General features: G+C 44.0%; 1 protein-coding gene across 1 annotated transcript in view; it reads left to right on the plus strand.

The window, feature by feature from the left end:
• Positions 1-1,115: 1,115 nt before the first annotated feature.
• LOC112112646 (male-specific lethal 3 homolog) overlaps positions 1,116-18,050 on the plus strand; it is a 36,583-nt gene continuing 19,648 nt past the window's right edge. Inside the window, exons 1-9 of the mRNA XM_024208635.2 lie at positions 1,116-1,241; positions 4,578-4,660; positions 7,114-7,209; positions 7,663-7,763; positions 9,252-9,340; positions 10,221-10,343; positions 10,805-10,965; positions 13,909-14,067; positions 14,601-14,863. Of these exons, the coding sequence (XP_024064403.1) occupies positions 1,143-1,241; positions 4,578-4,660; positions 7,114-7,209; positions 7,663-7,763; positions 9,252-9,340; positions 10,221-10,343; positions 10,805-10,965; positions 13,909-14,067; positions 14,601-14,863 (1,174 nt within the window). The 5' untranslated portion in view covers positions 1,116-1,142. The remainder of the gene's footprint in view (positions 1,242-4,577; positions 4,661-7,113; positions 7,210-7,662; positions 7,764-9,251; positions 9,341-10,220; positions 10,344-10,804; positions 10,966-13,908; positions 14,068-14,600; positions 14,864-18,050) is intronic.

The raw sequence follows: 18,050 nt of genomic DNA on the forward strand, positions 1-18,050 counted from the left end.
AATTCTGGAAATTTAATTTTTTGGTTTTGGATGTTTTTGTGTTTATATAGTATTAAGTTTGTTCAGGTTTTCTTTATAGAGTTATTTGTAAGACTATTGTCTTTGGTCATATATACCATTATTATATATTTCATTAAAATTTATTTTAATTTATAATTTTAAAATAATTGTTTTCATTTTTGTTTAGTGTTGTGGATTCCTCTATGATTATCTTCACATTATAGGTGTAATCTGGATAATTAGATTGTCCTCAAGAACAGATGCTGATTTTTTTTTGACTCTACAGATGAAAATAACTAAATTACCTAAGAACTGCAGATACAATAGTGAAGTTAGCACTAGTGTTACATGTTGGCGGGCCTTTTAAGGGTAGGTAGGTTAGCCACACCCCTGTGGGATTAGGGGCCCCTTTCCCCATCTCCTGATCAACTGGGTGATTTCTGTACAAAGGGCTGAGAACACAGTTTGAGGGAAGACCCACAAAGGCAGAGTGAAAACAATGAGCAATCCTTCTGGCACCTTAGAGGCTAACAAATTTATTTGGGCATAAGCTTTCATGGGCTAGAACCCGCTTCATCAATACATGAAATACCTGCTCCTGTATTTTCCAGTCCACGCATCTGATGAAGTGGGTTCTAGCCCATGAAAGCTTATGCCCAGATAAATTTGTTAGTTCCTAAGATGCCACAAGGACTCCTGGTTGTTTTTGCTGACACAGACTAACACGGCTACCACTCTAAAGGCAGAGTGAGTTAGCTGGTGGGTCTGCTGGAGACTATGAGGGGGGACTCAGGGAAGGAGCCAGGGCCTGAAAGGCAGCCCAGGCGGGACTGGGACCGAAGAGGGAAGAGGAGGCTGAAGAGGAGCGCAACTGGGCCATAACCTCCAAGTGATGGTGACTGGCACATCACATGCAGAAACGCTCCCTTTGCACCACACGTCGATCCTGCAGCCCAGGGGAGCTACAGCCGCTCCTTGCCCCCCCGACCCGTCTCTGTGCCCACGGCGGGGCTCCGCCTCCGGGGCGTCTCCGCGGCTCGGGTCCCCGCCCCGCATCAGGGTCCCCGGCCGGGGGGCGGGGCTAGCTCAGGCCCCATCCCCGGAGGGGGCGGGGCTTCTCCACGCTTCGCCATGACGAACAAATGACCGCGCGGGGAATGAGATTGAAGTTCCAGCGAGGCGAGCGCGTTCTCTGCTTCGAGCCCGACCCCACCAAGGCCCAAGTGCTCTATGATGCCAAGGTGACCCACCGGCCGCGCGCGCGCCGCTCCCCAGCCCCGCCCCGGCCTCCTCGCGCCCGCCCCCCCCTTCGCGCCGGGCCCGCAGTCGGCGGAAGCGGTTGCTCCGCCCGGCCGCGGGGTGTGTGTGAAACAGCGAGACAGGCCCCGCCCCGCCCGCTGGGGTCTGGCCCAAGGGGCTCCTGGTCCCTCCCCCCATTGTCCGCTGTCTCCAGCCGGGCGCCCCGGTCTCTCCCGCCGGAGCCTCGGGCCGGGCAGGCTCCGCTTTCAAGTCCGCCGCCTCCGCCCCGCCCCCGGCGCGGTGCAGCGTCACACCGGGGCCTGGGCTGCTGCCGCTGCCCGACCCCGCCAGGGGGCAGCAGCCCCCGCTGCCTCCCGGCCGCCGCCGCCGCGCTGAGCCCCGCGTCCTGCTGGGCCCCTTTCCCCGCCGCGCTTAGCGCCTGGGACCCGCGCGGGAGTCAGCGGCCCCGGTCCGGGCGCCCAGTTCCTGGGGCATCAGTCGGGCTCAGGCACTTCGGTACCTTGGAGCATCCGGGCCTGAGGCCGCCAGCGAAGCGCTTCGTCCGCTCCGAGCTGCGTCCCTGGCTTGGTTAACATCCTTTCCCGGGCGGATGTGCTCGGCGTGGGAGACGGTGGCAGCTGTGCGGGGGCTGCCAGTCACGGGCTCGCTCGTGGTAATAAAAGCTGTGAGCGAGGAGACCTCCCCTCAGAGCAGGACTCTTCATATCCTAGAAACAGGACTGGTGTGAACGGGCCTGGGCCAGACACCTGCCCACCCCTCAATTCTGCAACATAGTCTCCACGCTAGAGTTAAGTCCTATGAGCCTTTAATAGGTACAGTACTGTTAGGGAGCCCTCCTTGGTAAAAGCATCTTAATTTGGCACTTCAAGTCAAAGGTACTGTTTTATTAAGCAGAAGCAGAGTGGGTAAAGTGGCAGTGTGATGAATTACATAGGGTACGTCTTCACTACCCGCTGTATTGGCGGGTAGCAATCGATTTATCTGGGATCAATATATCGCGTCTCGTTAAGACGTGATATATCGATCTCCGAACGCGCTCACCGTCGACTCCGGAACTCCACCAGAGCGAGCGGCGGTAGCGCAGTTGACGGGGGAGCTGCGGCCGTCGATCCCGAGCCGTGTGGACCCCAGGTAATTCGATCTTAGGCTTGGTCTACACTTACCCCCCAAGTCGAAGTAAGGTATGCAAATTCAGCTACGTGAATAACGTAGCTGAATTCGACATACCTTACTTCGAACTTACCGCGGTTCAGACGCGGTCCACACGCGGCAGGCAGGCTCCCCGTCGACTCCGCGGTACTCCTCTCGTTGAGCTGGAGTACCGCAGTCGACAGCGAGCGCTTCCTGGTTCGATTTATCGCGTCCAGACCAGACGCGATAAATCGAACCCGGAACTTCGATCCCCAGCCGTCGAACTACCCGGTAAGTATAGACCAGCCCTTAGATACTTCGACTTCAGCTACGCTATTCGCGTAGCTGAAGTTGCGTATCTTAGATCGCTTTCCCCCCCCCCCCCCAGTGTAGACCAGCCCATAGTGTTGGCTAAGTGGTTGATTTCTAGGCATTCTGACGTAAAACAAAAGGTGTAAAAAAGAAATGTAATATTGGTTTGAGGTGTTAACTAAATAACATTGAAACACCCTTTAAATTAACAACTAACTCAGGCTGTGTAATGGTGCAGATTGTTGTCTTTCCAGTTTCAGGGACTTCAGCAACTTTGATTTTTTTTTCCCCATCACACCCAAAGGATAGTCTGAAACCTTTAAGTCCAGTTTTAATTTCTGTGATAGAGGACTTATCAGCTTCTCTCTTTGAAGACTGCCCTTTTAGTTGCTATAAGAACATCCAGGCTTGTATGTCTGACCTGCTCCCTTTAGAGTTCCATTGGGATAGTTGCCTGTAGGAGCTCCTTACAGTGGGTGTGGCGGAGTTGTGTATTATTTTGTTAATGCTCCCAGATGTATTTGCAAAAGATATAGAAAAACAAAAAGACCAATTCTCTTCTGTGACCCTGGCTCTTTAGCTGGAACACAACTCCTATGATGGACTGCGTTGATTCAACTGGTGAGAAGACAGCAGTGCATCACAGTAGATGTGTTACAGGTCTAGTGAGGGAGCCAGGCCCATAGACGAGAATGTGGGCATGAAGCACCTGAACTACACGAGGCACTGCAACAGCACAGGTGGATACAAATTAATGTTGACCTGAAACAAAATTTTTTGGTTCAGTTCCGCAAACCAAAATATTTCAATTAAACTGAATATTTAGTTTTGATTTTCCAGTGGAAAATAGAAAAAATTCAGCAACACTGAAATTGTGGAAGCTGCATTTTGTGCCCCAAAAAAACCCAAACAGAAAATTCCAGGCCATCTCTAGTTAATATGATTGACTTGATTAATGTGAACATTGTGGAAGAGATGAGGTTTCTAAAGGGATTTTCCTAAGAAGCACTGTATAACACTCCTGATATGTGTGGTGTGTATGTTGAGTGTGTATTTAAGTCTTATGTGAGGCACAATTGTCCAGACTAGATTTTAAGTTATTTGGCAAGATTTAAGGCAATCCTTCAATCTTCTAGATTGTTTAGTTTTTTGGGAGATATCAAAGTGAAAGTACTTTGAATTCAAGTCTGTTTATGAGAGTAGGTAGAATTGCGGTACTAGATGGAATAAAAGCACACTCTGTGAGGGGCTATGGCTGTATTAGCTTTTAGTATCAAGAATATCTCCATTCTCAAAATCTATCGTATTATCTCACTTGGAGTTCAGTTCAGAAATTCGCAAAGCATTGTTCTCTTAATTCTACAGTTTGGCCCTACATGCTGTTCACGAGAAGAGCGTTCAATAGTTTTAACTAAGCATTTGATCTTCCTTCTGTACCATGATGTTACTGGTTAGTCTCCTGTATTGAGGGTCTGCAGAAGCAACTCATGAAGGAGATAAGAAGGCTACTTGTCCAAATGTGCGAATCCACACTGTTCCATCCCTCTTCTTCGGAGCACTTTTTGGGATGCTTTGAGATAGATAGGAAATGAGGACAGGGCAGGGCCTATTGGTAGTCTCTTCAATGTTTAGATCTCAAGTCAGTACACAAACATTGTCTATCATCTTTGCTGCTCTTAGTAGTTCCATGGGCTCAGGAGAAGGTGCATGATTTCCTACAGTATGGATGTTCAAAGGCAATTCATTAGGTTTCTATTTACTCATAAGTATCCATTCCTTTCTTGCGCCCACAAACCCATTCCCTAAACACTCATTTCTATAGAAAGTGCATTGTAATCTTTGTATTATGCCACATTCTTTGTTTTCTTTTTCAGATTGTTGATATTGTTGTTGGAAAAGATGAGAAGGGCAGAAAGATTCCAGAATATCTGATCCATTTTAATGGTTGGAACAGAAGGTGAGAATATACAGAGCACCATTTTATTTAAAAAGTTTTTGTATTTACAAAATCTTTTCAGTGGCATGCCATAGCCTACAGGATGGTGTAGGGTAAGAAATAAGTAGAAGTTAGGTTTTGGGCCTAAATCAGCGTAAGGGTAGAGGAGTATGGGAAATGGAAGTTGCTAGTGTAAGAAAGTTGGAAATAGTGTTATGGGCAGGGCCCTACCAGTTTCACGGCTGTGAAAAACACATCACAGACGGAGAAATAAGCCCTTCCCCGTGAAATCTGATCTCCCCAAAATCAGCTGGGCTGGGGAGGGACAGGACATGTCTTTCCCCTGCACAGCTGTTATCAGAGGGAGATCAGACTCACCTCCACATTTCTGTGCTGCAGCAGCCCCAGTGCTGGGCTCCAGGCGTCTGCCTCCCGCGGCTCTTACCAGTGCTTGGGGCACCTGGGTTGGGGGCTGCTATCGCTGCCCGCAACTCCTGCCATGGCTCTGGGCTGCTGCTCCCCACCCTCCCCCCGGCAGCTCCTGCTGGGGCTGGGGGCTGCCCAGGCTTCATCCGGAGCTCAGAGACCTAGGCTGGGGGCTGCCACACCCTGCAGCTCCAGCTCCTGCCCAGCTTGCCCTACCTCCTCATCCCACCCACCCCCCTCCACGGCTCCAGCCGGGCCTCGTGGCTTTCACTCCTAGTAGTTCCTGGCCTGGGAGCCCACAGCTCCATCCCTCGCAGCTCCTGTCAGACTCAGGGCTGCCCCCCCCCGTCCCCCGCCGTGGCTCCTGCCCAGGCTCAGGGACCTAGGTCGGGGGCTGCTCCCTCTGCAGCTCCAGTCGGGACTCGGGGCTTTCACCCCCCACAGCTCCTGGCTTCCGTCCCCCCTTCCCTCCCCGGCTCCTGCCCTGGCTCAGAGCTGCTGCCCCCCAAGGCTCCTTCGTGGGCTTCTGGCCACCCAGGCTCAGGGATTCTGCCCCTCCCTTCCTGGCTCCTGCCCGGGCTTGGGGCTTCAGCCCCTGCAGCTTCTGCCGGGGCTCAGGGCGCCCGAGTTCGGGGCTTCAGCCCCCACAGCGCTTGCTGGGGCTCGGGGCTTCCACCCCGTGGCTTCTGCCAGGGCCAGGGCACCCATTTTTGAAATTGTCTAGGGCGTCTAGGCATGGGCCCCATGAGCCCATGCCTTAATCCACCACTGGCCCTGACTAGTAGCTAGGAGCCCCTGCTTGGAGCACTCCCAGCAGCACTGGGGGGATCGCACCTACTTCCACCTCCAAGAACCTCCTCCAGCTGCGGGAAACTCCGCAGCTGCTGCCTTCAAAGATGGTCTCTGAAGGCAACACAGAAGTGAGTATGGCAATCCTGCAACCCCCCTACAACAGCTTTGGGGCTCCTCACGATCCCCTTTTGGATCAGGACCCCCACAGTTACAACACAGTGAAATTTTCAGATGCAAACATCTGAAATTGTGAAATTGACCAATTTTAAGACCCTGTGGGCGTGAAATTGACCAAAGAGAACCTTGATTTTGGTAGGACCCTAGTTATCGGAAAGTAAGAGTTAGGAAGGATATGGCTCAGGGTTATAATACCATTATGTTTTGGTTATAACTGGTTTGAGCAAGGTTTTTAACGAGTACTTTTAAAAGTTGTGAATGTTTTATTAAAATGCTATCTATATTGATAGTATAGGAAAGACGTTGACGCAGATGTTAATTTAAATGATGTGTAATATAAAGAGCCAGTTAGAAGGTGGTGGGAATATAATTATGGAAAAGGGCAGTTTAAAGTATTATAATTGAGTATAAAAGGAGTAGCCTTTCTAAATTTCAGGAAATCTCCAATTAACATAAAAAGGGTACTGTTAGGTTCCAGGATTATAAAGCTGTATTTCTCTCTGTTGTTGCACTGATTACCCATTGATAATTTGAGTGTAATTATAATTGTAGTATTTATATTAATTGGGAACATTTCAATATAAAGATTACTATACCTTCGTAGGAAGAAATAATACTATAATGAAAAAGGAGGACTTCAGTCATCTTTATTTTGTGAATACCTTTAATAAATGCTTTCTATGGGACTAATTGATTTATGTTGACATATTGGTTTGTGGCCCCTGTGTGGTTGGAAACTCAAACTCTGTCTCTGTCATAATCTGAGTTGCTTGATGGTGAAGTCTGGAAACATTCTGATGTTGACAGAATATTCCTTAAAATTATCTTGTTGCTTCAAGTACTTCAACTTGTAAAGTTAAGGAGAAAGTATCTTTCTGTCTGTTTGGAAAAATAAAGCCAAAGGATGGTGCAAAAAGATGCAAGTCTACATCATAGTACCCTTTAATTCCAGATTTTGCTTCTAAAGAGCACTAAAATATTACTTTGTAGATGACTGTAAATCTACATTTGTCATTCAGTATTTATTGGTAAAGTCAGTTTCTATTTATTAACATTTTTTTCTTTTGCCCCATATTTAGCTGGGATAGATGGGCAGCTGAAGATCATGTTCTTCGTGATACAGACGAAAACCGCAGATTACAACGTAAATTGGCAAGAAAAGCTGTAGCTCGCATGTAAGGAATATGTTTATCTCTTGACTTCAAATGGCTTTCATTCAAAATAACTATATACCGGTTCTTAAAGAGAAGACTTGCTATAAAATTCCTGTGTACTGGATCCACATCCTTCGGAAGAAACATCACTGACAAGTACCTTGGGGAGACTTGAAGCAGGGCTCTTTCCCCAAAAACAAATATCTGTCTGTAATACTTGCTAGCCTTTTATGGCCACATAGAAGAACAGGGTGGCAGGAGTATAGTAAAATGTAAAAACATTGATGTGTCCACCACCGAATATTGTCCCTCAAGTAAATTATTTTTGAAATAATAAATACAATCACAAACATTTATTGCCTGTGCATATTTTATTCTTGCTTTTGCATATAGCATTGCTTCTTATGCTTTGGCAGCAGTAGTAAACAAGTGGAGTAATGACAGATTGAACAATTCACTCAAATTCTTCTTTAGGAGAAGAAAGGGAAGGAAGAAGAGACGTTGTCGGCTGCCTGGTGTTGACTCTGTGTTAAAAAGCCTTCCTGCTGAGGAAAATGATGAGAGCAGTGAAAATTGTGAGTTGTCTTCTCTTTGATTTGATGACTACACTTACATAATGCTATTTACAAAATTGTTAACTTATTAAACTACTGTAGCATCTCAATTTTACAAACTTCTGAACAACCAGTTATATGCACAATTTTTCCCGAGTAGATGGGGGGGGACACATAACGAAAGCGATGTTGATGACGAACAAGTTGACATCCCTTCACATTCTGGGGCCTTCATTCTGTTGGTAATCACTTTGCAGTGATTTGAAGAACAAGAAAACAATGCAGGGCACCATACTGCAACATATCCTGTATCTACTGTAAATTGAGATATTCAGTTTTATGAACTCGATCCTCAATTCATGCATAAAACAAGTTTTACTGTAATTGTGAAAATTGAACTATCTGATTTGCTACTGGGTTTGGTATTATAAGCATGTAATAGCACTGGCTAGAATGTTAATATAACCATATGAAATATATTAATATGTTTTGTATAAAAAATGAGCAGATGTTACACCAAGATATCCTTCTCCTCTCCGTACCCTTGAGGCAGACAGTACTCTTTGCTTCACCCTCATTCAGCTCTCCTGGGCACTCTGGCCCAGATTTTTAAAGCTATTTATGGGTTGTTGCTCTCAGCATGTCAACACCTAACTGATTTAGGAGCTTAAATCTCATATTCAGAAAGGGATTTAGGCATGTAGTTGTTGCGATGCTGAGAACAGCAACACCTAAATATCTTTACAAATCTGGCCTCTACCCTTTGATCTGAGAGTAGTGTTGCTCTGTCTGGCCCCAGCCTCTCCTGTTGTCCTTGCCTGGTGGGCAAGGACTCTGATGCTTGCGCAGTTACCATTTTGGCTTGTCCTGATCTTCTGGGCAACAGGATTTTTCCCTACCTGCATGGTCAAGAGGTGTGTTTCTTGCCCCCAGGATGCTGGTTGTTGTTCCTGGCCTCTTTCTTCTATCAGCCATCTAGCCCAGGGCATTTTTCTAGTAACTTTAAGGTCTGTTTGTATTGTTTTGCAATGTGAACACTTCATTAGTATGCTGGCCATTGTCATTCCTCTGATTCAGACATCTTTACACCATTATTATTTACAACTTTTTCATTTCAGCATTTGGTATAACTTGCTCACAACTTGCATTTGGGCATATGAAGTGATATTTATTTAAAACCTTTTGCTTACAACTAGAGTCCAGTGAAAATTAAAAAGAGCTACTGGTTGCTGAAAAATGTTGTGAATTTGCATATATTGGGGAATGTTCATCATTTAAAGTTGATATATGAACATTCTGTTTGTTTGAGCTTCCTAACTATTGCACGCTAAAATACTTAAAATATTCCTTCTGCATTTCTAGTTTATATCTCATTACAAAAACCAAACCAAACAGCCTTGAATTAAACGTTACAAAGTGGAAAAATTGTTGGGTATGAATCTATGTCCAATGTAATATGCAGAATAAATTTGCTAAATATCAAAGATAACTAATTTCTCTCTTAAACAGCTATAAGTAGTTCTTCTGATGACAGTGATGAAGGAACCGATGAAGAAATAAAAAGTGAAGAAAGTGACATTGAAGAGAGGACAGACATGGTATATTCCTATGAGCTCCCTTAATTTTAATAATACTTAGTACTTTACATGATTGAAAACTGGGAAAATTGAGACAGGTTAAGTGAATTAATTGCTCAAGGCCATGCAGCATGTAGTCATAGGGCCAGGACTAGAACTCATGATTATTGACTCTTAACAGAGGTCTTATTGTAGTAGAGCTATTCAAACTCATAGATGACGTTTTACTCCCTTAGATGGCATTGATCTCAATACAAAATGTATTAACTTAGACTTGTTCCTCTTATTCTATTTCCACTCTTAAGATCTGCCAGCAAACAGCACTACCCGGATTTATAGTTAGTGTAAAATGTTACTAGTCTCTTCAGGTGAAGCAGATTCTAATGCCATCAGGATTTTAATGGCTGATGTACATGGTTTCTTTAAAGAGGGTCTGCCAACTCAAATTAGGCTAAAATTTAGACCTATTTGTAAGAATCTAAGACCAGTAGAAATATTTCCACTGTACAAAAACGTCAGTGGAAACAGGTGTGCGAAAGCTGTAATCTAAACACTGCAGGAGAGATCATTTGAAAGCGAAATTGGTTATAAACAAATAGAAAGTGACCCAATTGATAATTAAATTATTATTAAATTAAATGTAACGTGAAAGAGCAAAAAGCAAACAGGAAAACAGTGAAAAAATGAATAGAATTTTTAAAACAGGACTTTCAAATAAATTGAAGGTGTTACTGTAAGAAACTACATTTTGTACTCTTACATGTATTTTACCATACAAGTAATTAGATTCAGTTTCTATTTTGCAGAAATTTTAATATTTGATCTAGTTTTGCCTAAAATACTACAGTAATTAACTAGTAACACTAATCATTTTTTCTTACACTGATTTGTGCTGTTGCAGAAAGAAGAACAAGAGATTCACACTAAAAGGGATATGGAAGAAAGAGCAATAAGCATAGAAATTCCTGAAGTTTTGAAAAAAAAGCTTGAAGAAGACTGTTATTATATTAACAGGAGAAAACGGGTATGATTGGTTAAATGAGGGAGAGTATATGAAAAAATACCCGAAGGCAGTCAAAAGATGCACTTGCATGTAGTGATTTCCATTATTTTAGCTAACTTGCTTTTACAGCAAAACTTCTAAGATTTCAGGGGATAAGGCTTCTAAATGACTAGAGTACTGAATTACCAATATATTAATCTGTAAAATTGGGGTTCACATCTTTATTTGGTTTTGTTTTAGGAAATTTGGAATAGAACATTGAGCTAATCCTGTTCTGCTATCATATTTATATGTTCCCCAAAACTGGACACACAAGGGATTGAGCAAAAGTATAATTTAAGGAGCAAATTTGAAATATATGTATAAAGTTTTGCTGAATAGGCTAGTTAATTAGGCTAGGCAGTGGGTCACAAGTTAATGTTGTGGCTCATTGCTTAAATCCATAATTGTATTATTTGACAGTCATCAAACTTTCTCTTCAGCTAGTGAAACTGCCTTGTCAGAGAAATATAATAACTATCTTGGAGTCGTATGTGAAGAATTTTGCCATTAATGCAGCGTTTTCAGCTAATGAAAGATCTCGGCACCATCAAATGACTTCACATGTCAACATGAACCTTCATTATGTCCCACCAGAAAAGAAGTAAGTAATGTCTACCATTTGTTTGGGTGTAGAGGAAGAGCGGATTTGAATTTCAAGCCCAGGTTTTAGATGATGTGTGCTTTTGTGCCCATCCATATACAGTGGACTCATACCCCAGTGTGTAAGACAGCACAACAATATCAGGAAAACTTTATGTTTAGAGATGAGAAAATTACTATTATCCAAAGAGTTGATGTTGGAATTGCTAATAATAATACAGGGATATTACCACAATACTAATTTAACCATAAATTCCTTTATTAAGTCCAAAGGCCAAATGGTATTTTATACAATTGCTCTAAGCATGCCTAATAGCCCAAAGGATGAGCAGTCTCTACACCCAATACAGCAACAAAGCATTCATAAGCATGTGATCAGTATACTTACAAATAGTTTCCCCTACATTTGGCATTCTCATCCTGGCGTTCTTCAGCATGATCAGGTAGGGTCTGACAAAGAACCCTCAAATTCATAACTTTTTATACCCTTCAACAAACAAATAATGTCATAGCTATTACTACTTTAGCTACCAAACAATTTGAGACAGTTCACCCTTATTTCCAGTCTTAATCCAGACAAGATTTACAACCTCCTGTCTCCCCAAGGCCTCTCCTCCTTCTTGCTGACCAATAGCTTTTTTTGTTGCACCTGGTTCACATGGGGCTTTACTTTTTAAAATAATACTGGTCTGTGGGATGGGAAGCTCCATCCTGGCTCCTTCTTGGACAGATTCTCTCTTATTTAAAACTATCTGCAGTCACCCCTTTTGGTCAGAGGCCCTCTTTTTAGAGACTTCACCTTACCTTATTAGTTATTCTTTGAACCAACATCCTCCCTAGTTAATTTCTTCTGGCCTTAGATTATTACTTTCAAGACCTCCTTTCTACTTGCTAGTTAGGGCCTTTCATTACAGCACATATATTTCCTTAACTGAATTTAAGCTAACTAATTCTTTAAGTGTATTTATTCTACACTTACATTACAATAAAGCATCACTCTCCCCTTCTGTCACATAAGTCGAGGCTTCTATTTTAGCCATTTTGTTAAGAATTTCTGTATATATGGGGCATTTTCACCTCTGCATGACAGGAATCTAATTTTGAGCACTAAGAGGTACCTATCTTCCACTGTAGGGGCTGGTGTGAGACACCCCCTGCTGAAGTAAAGTTAAACTTTGAGCTTTATGAGTTGACACCTGGTCAAGTTATAGAAGCACAAACTCCAAAAGTGCAGGTGTATCACAAAATGCCTTCAGAGGATACCAGTTACAGGCAAGTCACTTTCTTGTGTGATTAGGCGGCCGAATGCTCTTGACCTCAAGCATCACTATGCAGTGAAGATAAATGTGTGTAGAGATAAAACCATCCATACATGGCATGTTTGTGATTTTTGAAGCATATGATCCCTCCTGCTCAGAGGTTAACACCTCTTAAAGTAACAGTCCGAATGGATGGGCTGTCCTATTTCAGGTTAACATTGGGGTGTAGTCTTGAATCCTTTAAAAAAAAAAAAAAAACCTTTAATTTTTTTTGTCATATTCTGTTTTAGCAATTCAGAATTGTCTTATTCCTTGCAGTGCTTCAGTTTGTACTATCATGTATCATTCACTATTTTGATAGGATAATGATACTTAGGTTCTTTTTGCAGTACAATATCCCAGACCAAACCAGTGCTTATCATGAGACATCAGAAATAGGAATAGAGAACTAAATGTAATTTTGTATTAATTTAAACTAGTGTATGTGTACTAATTGATACTATAAAAAAGCTAAAAATCGATTAGATTTTTAAATGTTGATTAAAATAAAACAAATTACAGCTAATGGGAACTGTGGGAAGCGGCGGGCCAGCACGTCTCTGTTGCCCGCTGCTTCCCGCAGCTCCCATTGGCCGGGAACGGCGAACCGCAGCCACTGGGAGCTGCGGGGAGCCGTGCCTGCTGACGGTCAATGTCAGCAAAATGTGTCTCAGTTCGCAATCAGATTATCCTGATGGGCCGCATGCGGCCCGTGGCCCGCTGGTTACCCACCACTGCTGTAACTAGTAACTTCAAAGCAACAATTCCAGGACTCTTTGTCACTTACAAGCAAATTAAAGTCAAGGGATTATCTGCCACCTAAATTAGAGAAACTTCGTCCTCCTTACTGTTCACAAAGAGTCAACTAAATAATGAAATCGTATGCACTCTTTGAAAAACAATGCTTTCCCAAAAGCTGTAGTCCTTTGTCCTTTCTCTCCCATACTTTTGCACACCATTCTGTGGTCTGTTTATGTGAATTTACAGGTATTTCCTGTGGTGTCTTTATTAATGGGAGTGTCCCAGTTTTTCACCCATATTAACAACACCCATGTGAGATAAGAGTTGCCCTATTTTGTAGATCCGGGGTGAGCAAACTTTTTGGCCCGAGGGCCACATCTGGGTGGGGAAATTGCATGCAGGGCCATGAATCTAGGGCTGGGGCAAGAGGTTGGGGTGCGGAAGGGAGTGCAGGGTGTGGGAGGGGATGCGGTGTGCAGGAAGGTGCTCAGGGCAGGGGGTTGGGGTGCAGGAGGAGGTGCGGGGTGTGGCAGGGGGCTGAGGGGCAGGAGGGGTGTGGCAGGGGGCTCGGCGGGGTGCAGGAGGGGTGTGGCAGGGAGTTGAGGTGCAGGGTGCAAGAGGGGTTCGGGGTGCGGGCTCTGGCCCAGCGCCCCTTACCTGGAGCGGCTCCAGGGTGGCGGCAGCCCGCAGCAGGGCTAAGACAGGCTCCCTGCCTGCCCTGGCCCCGTGCCGTGCCACTACCGGAAGTGGCCAGCACCACGTCCCTGTGGCCCTTGGGGGAGGGGGGTCAGAGGGCTCCACGCGCTGCCCTCGTCTGCGGGTACCTCCCCCGAAGCTCCCATTGGCCGCGGTTCCCTAACCTAGAACTGAATTCTCCTCTTCCTCCTTTTCAACCTTTTCTCTAGTGTTGAGTTATGTAAAGAAATGGTGGATGGACTGAGGATAACCTTTGACTTCATTCTTCCATTGATTTTGCTCTATCCCTATGAGCAAGCACAGTTTAAGAAGGTGACTTCATCCAAATTCTTTCTTCCAATCAAAGAAAATGCAGCAAACACTAACAGGTAAGTTGGATAGACTCTGAATTGTGTCATGAGGCAGCAAACACGTTATTTTGTTGAGCACTGAAATACATTTTGAAATCGATAGGGTGATTAATCATAACATGTTGCTTTTGTATTTCAGAATTGCTTTTATAAAATCTTGAACTCTTTTCTTCCAACAATTGTTTTTGTGGGGGTTTTTTGTCCTGGTTTGGAATTTTTGTTGCAACCAGAAGATTAACCTAACCTTGGAAAGAAATTAAGGTAGAACTAAGTGGTATAGAAGGAAACTGAAATTTTGGGAATAGATTAAGGTTTACATTTCTGTTTAATTGGTGTAAAGGGCTTCAGCATTTGAAAAATAAATACTTATATTTGGGGAATGCAACTTTTTAAATAATAAGCCACATTGTTCCCCAATTTTCGAAAGGAGACTTTAACCCTAATTTGGACAATTGTTTAGCTAGATCCGAGAAGACAGGATTTTTTATTTTTAAATCTGGAAAGCTGTTCTCTTTTATAATTATATGAGAGGCTTTCTCCTCATTTCCTAGAAATCAGGAGGAGCTATCCCCGAGTCCACCTCTGCTGAATCCACCAACTCCTCAATCCACAGACAGTCAGCCTACAACAGGCGAGCCAGCAACACCCAAGAGGCGAAAAGCTGAGCCTGAAATACTACAGTCTCTGAGGCGTTCTACACGTCATACATCGAACTGTGACAGGTTGTCAGAAAGTAGTGCATCTCCACAACCTAAACGACGGCATCTCGATACGCCTGCTTCAATGCCAAAACTGTTTTTGCATCTGGAAAAGAGTAGGTTGCAGTTTTATGATATTACTGTAGATCACAACACCTTTGTGGGCTGCAGAACAAATACGTTTGTCTTGAGTAGTTCCTTATTGTTATATTAACCTTTTGCCTCTAATTTTTTATGTACAAATGGGAAATCAGTAGCGACTGTGGGAGAGTTTTAAGCAAGTAATGGAAAGTGGGCAGAGGATGGCTTCTGTGAGAATCATGGTAAAGACTTGGAAGTAGGTAGGACCAGTAGTGGAGAGGTGAGATTGTAGTAAAGGGAGAGCCAGCTAAGTGAGAGGACCCTGAGTGGTGACTGGCCTACTGTCAGACAGAAGCTGCAGCTGTGACACATGGCAGAGAAGAGGAGATGGAGCTGCATGCTGGGGTTGTGAAGAGGTAACTTTTTAGGGAGTTAAGGGAGAAGAGCTGGTCAGGATGTCCCATTTGTTAAGGGGCAAAGCACTTCTGAAATACTGGAATGTTTTTGTTCGCCAGCTGTTTCCAGTGTGCTGAATTATACGTACTCTTTCCAGTATAACTGTTTTATGTACAGAATAGTTTCTGTTCTGAAACTTCTTACATTTCCAACACATTATAAAGACTCCATTGCCCAGTATGAAGGATCCTACCTTACTCTTGTCCCTCCCAGCCTCCCCTTTAAAAATAAAAAAATAATATCCATGATGCTTTGGTGTCAGAAATAGGAACTGTAAATTGAGTTGGAAGAAAAACTTTTTATTCCCCTTTCTCTGTCCTGTTCACTAATTATTTTTGTCCTTTTTAGCTAAAACCTTCTATATTCTCTATGGCTTCTAAACTAATAGTAGGTACACTTCATTTTATGCCACTTTGTGGGCAACAAATGAAACTTTTTACTTATTCACACTTGCACTAGTAGAGGGCATCTCATAGCTCATTACACTTGATAGATGTATTACTGTTCTTGTAGGCTGTCCCAGGTGATTGCTCATCCCACTGATGTGGGCCGGGGTGGGGGGGAGGTGTCCACTGGGACTCAGTATTCTTGGCAGATTTTGACTAGTCTGGGGATTTGGGGGGGGGGGGGGCGGGGAAAGTTGCAGACCAATGCTTTCCCAGTGTTCTGGGGTTTCTGCTGGCTGGCTGTAGGGTGAGGTGCTCTGAAGGTCTGTAATAGGCAGCCACAAATGGCTCTGTGCCCACCAGATGGGAGGCCACTAGGATTGTTCTATAAGACACTCTGGATGAATAGGTTTACAAGGATTTGTCTGAAGTGGTTGGATTAAAAACTGGTTGCCTGGCTTTTACATGATGTTCAGCAGCTTTGAAAATCAGGCCAAAGGTTTTCAATTGAGCTTTCTGATGGTTGAGTGGCATTCACAGGAACAGCTCTTTTTAGTTCAAGTCTGCACAAATTGTCTCATTCACATTGTCCACAAGCATGTGTGACTTTTCTGACCTTGTAATTCATTTAATTCAGACATTTAAGTGAGATTTGACCATCTGGAAAAATTACTCTAAAAATGGATTCCATGTTGTTGTCTGTCCCAAAGCAAAATTAGGGAACAGGGTCATAGTCATAGTTTTTCAGAATAAAAATGTCGTTTTAAAAAAAAAATAAAAGGAGCAGATCTGCAGAGTTCTTATATCTATTCAGTCATATAGGTAGGGCCGTACCATATTCACAGCCATGAAAAACACGTTACAGACCATGAAATCTGGTGTCGTCTCTCCCCCCTTCCCCCCCGCCAATGAAAACTGGCCTTTTGTGTTCTTTTACCCTATATTATACCAATTTCATGGGGGAGACCAGAGTTTCTTAAACTGGGCGTCCTGACCCAAAAGGGAGTTGCAGGTGGGTCACAAGGTTATTTTTGTTGTGGGGGATCATGGTATTGCCACCCTTACTTCTGCACTGCCTTCAGAGCTGGGTGGCTGGAAAGCGGCGGCTATCGGCTGGGCACTCTGCTCTGAGGGCAGCGCCCTGCCAGCAGCTGCGCAGAAGTAAGAGTGGGAAAGCCATACCATGCCTCCTTACTTCTCCACAGCTGTCTTCAGAGGGTGGCGGCTGCTGACTGAGGGCCCGGCTCTGCAGGCAGCAGCGCAGAAGTAAGGGTGGCGATACTATACCATGCCGTCCTTACTTCTTCGCTGCTGCTGGCAGCAGACTGCCTTCAGAGCAGGGCTCCTGTCCAGCAGTCGCTGCTCTCTGGCCACCCAGCTCTGAAGGCAGCGCTGCCACCTGTAGCAGTGCAGAAGTAAGGGTAGCAGAACCGCAACCCCCCACTACACACAATGACCTTACGACCCCCTCCCCAACTTCTTTTTGGGTCAGGACCCCTACGATTACACTGTAAAATTTCAGATTTATATAGGTGAAATCATGAAATTTACTATTTTTAAAAATCCTATGACTGTGAAATTGACCAAAATGGACCCTGAATTTGGTAGGGCCCTACATATAGGCATACTTTATTTTTATACCTGGTGAATCAACACAGCTGCGGGAGTGAAATGGATACTTTTCTGGTTGTTATATAACCAGAATTATTAATAGTTCCAGTGGTAGGATGATCTGTGCAAAACTCGTTGTCTTCTAATTATTTCTCCTTTTAGACCACTGCCTCTCCAGTAAAGGCAACTAAAGACAGCTTTTTAGTCTTTTAGCAGTGATAATGTATGAACCAGAAAGAAAACAGCTGGACTTTAACATCTCCATTGAGTTTGCAGTGCTGTCTGTTAGAAAACATTTGTAAACCTGAACAAATTTGATCTGGAAATTTATTTGAACACAACGCTTTCACAACTCTGCAATATCAGTTTTACAAAGTAATTTGTTTTTCTAGCATTGACCCTCTTCTAAAGTATTGCAAGAGTGTTTCAGGGCTGAAGGCTGAAAAGCCAATGGGTGGGCTGGGGGATTGGACCAAGCCCTGGAACTCTTCTCGCTTAAACCCATCTGCCCCACTTGCCCTCCCCCTTGATAACTTTACACAAAAGCTGCCGACTTTACTGATTGGTGCAGGTCAGAACTGAAGGGGCAATGGTGTTTTGTTTTTGTTTTTTTGTGGGCAGACTTGATAAACTCGTGACAGGTGCTTTGGATATTCAGTTTGTTCCTATGTTTAAAATTTTAAAGGTTTTAGCAGCAGGCTTTGACTCTGTTTAATAGCTGCATAAGAAACTGACCTTTCTAGCTGAATGAAATAAGCGCCATATTTAA

This window comes from Terrapene carolina, unplaced genomic scaffold, assembly GCF_002925995.2.
Source record: "Terrapene carolina triunguis isolate 2854851 unplaced genomic scaffold, T_m_triunguis-2.0 Scaffold22, whole genome shotgun sequence".
Classification (NCBI taxonomy): Eukaryota; Metazoa; Chordata; order Testudines; family Emydidae; genus Terrapene; species Terrapene triunguis.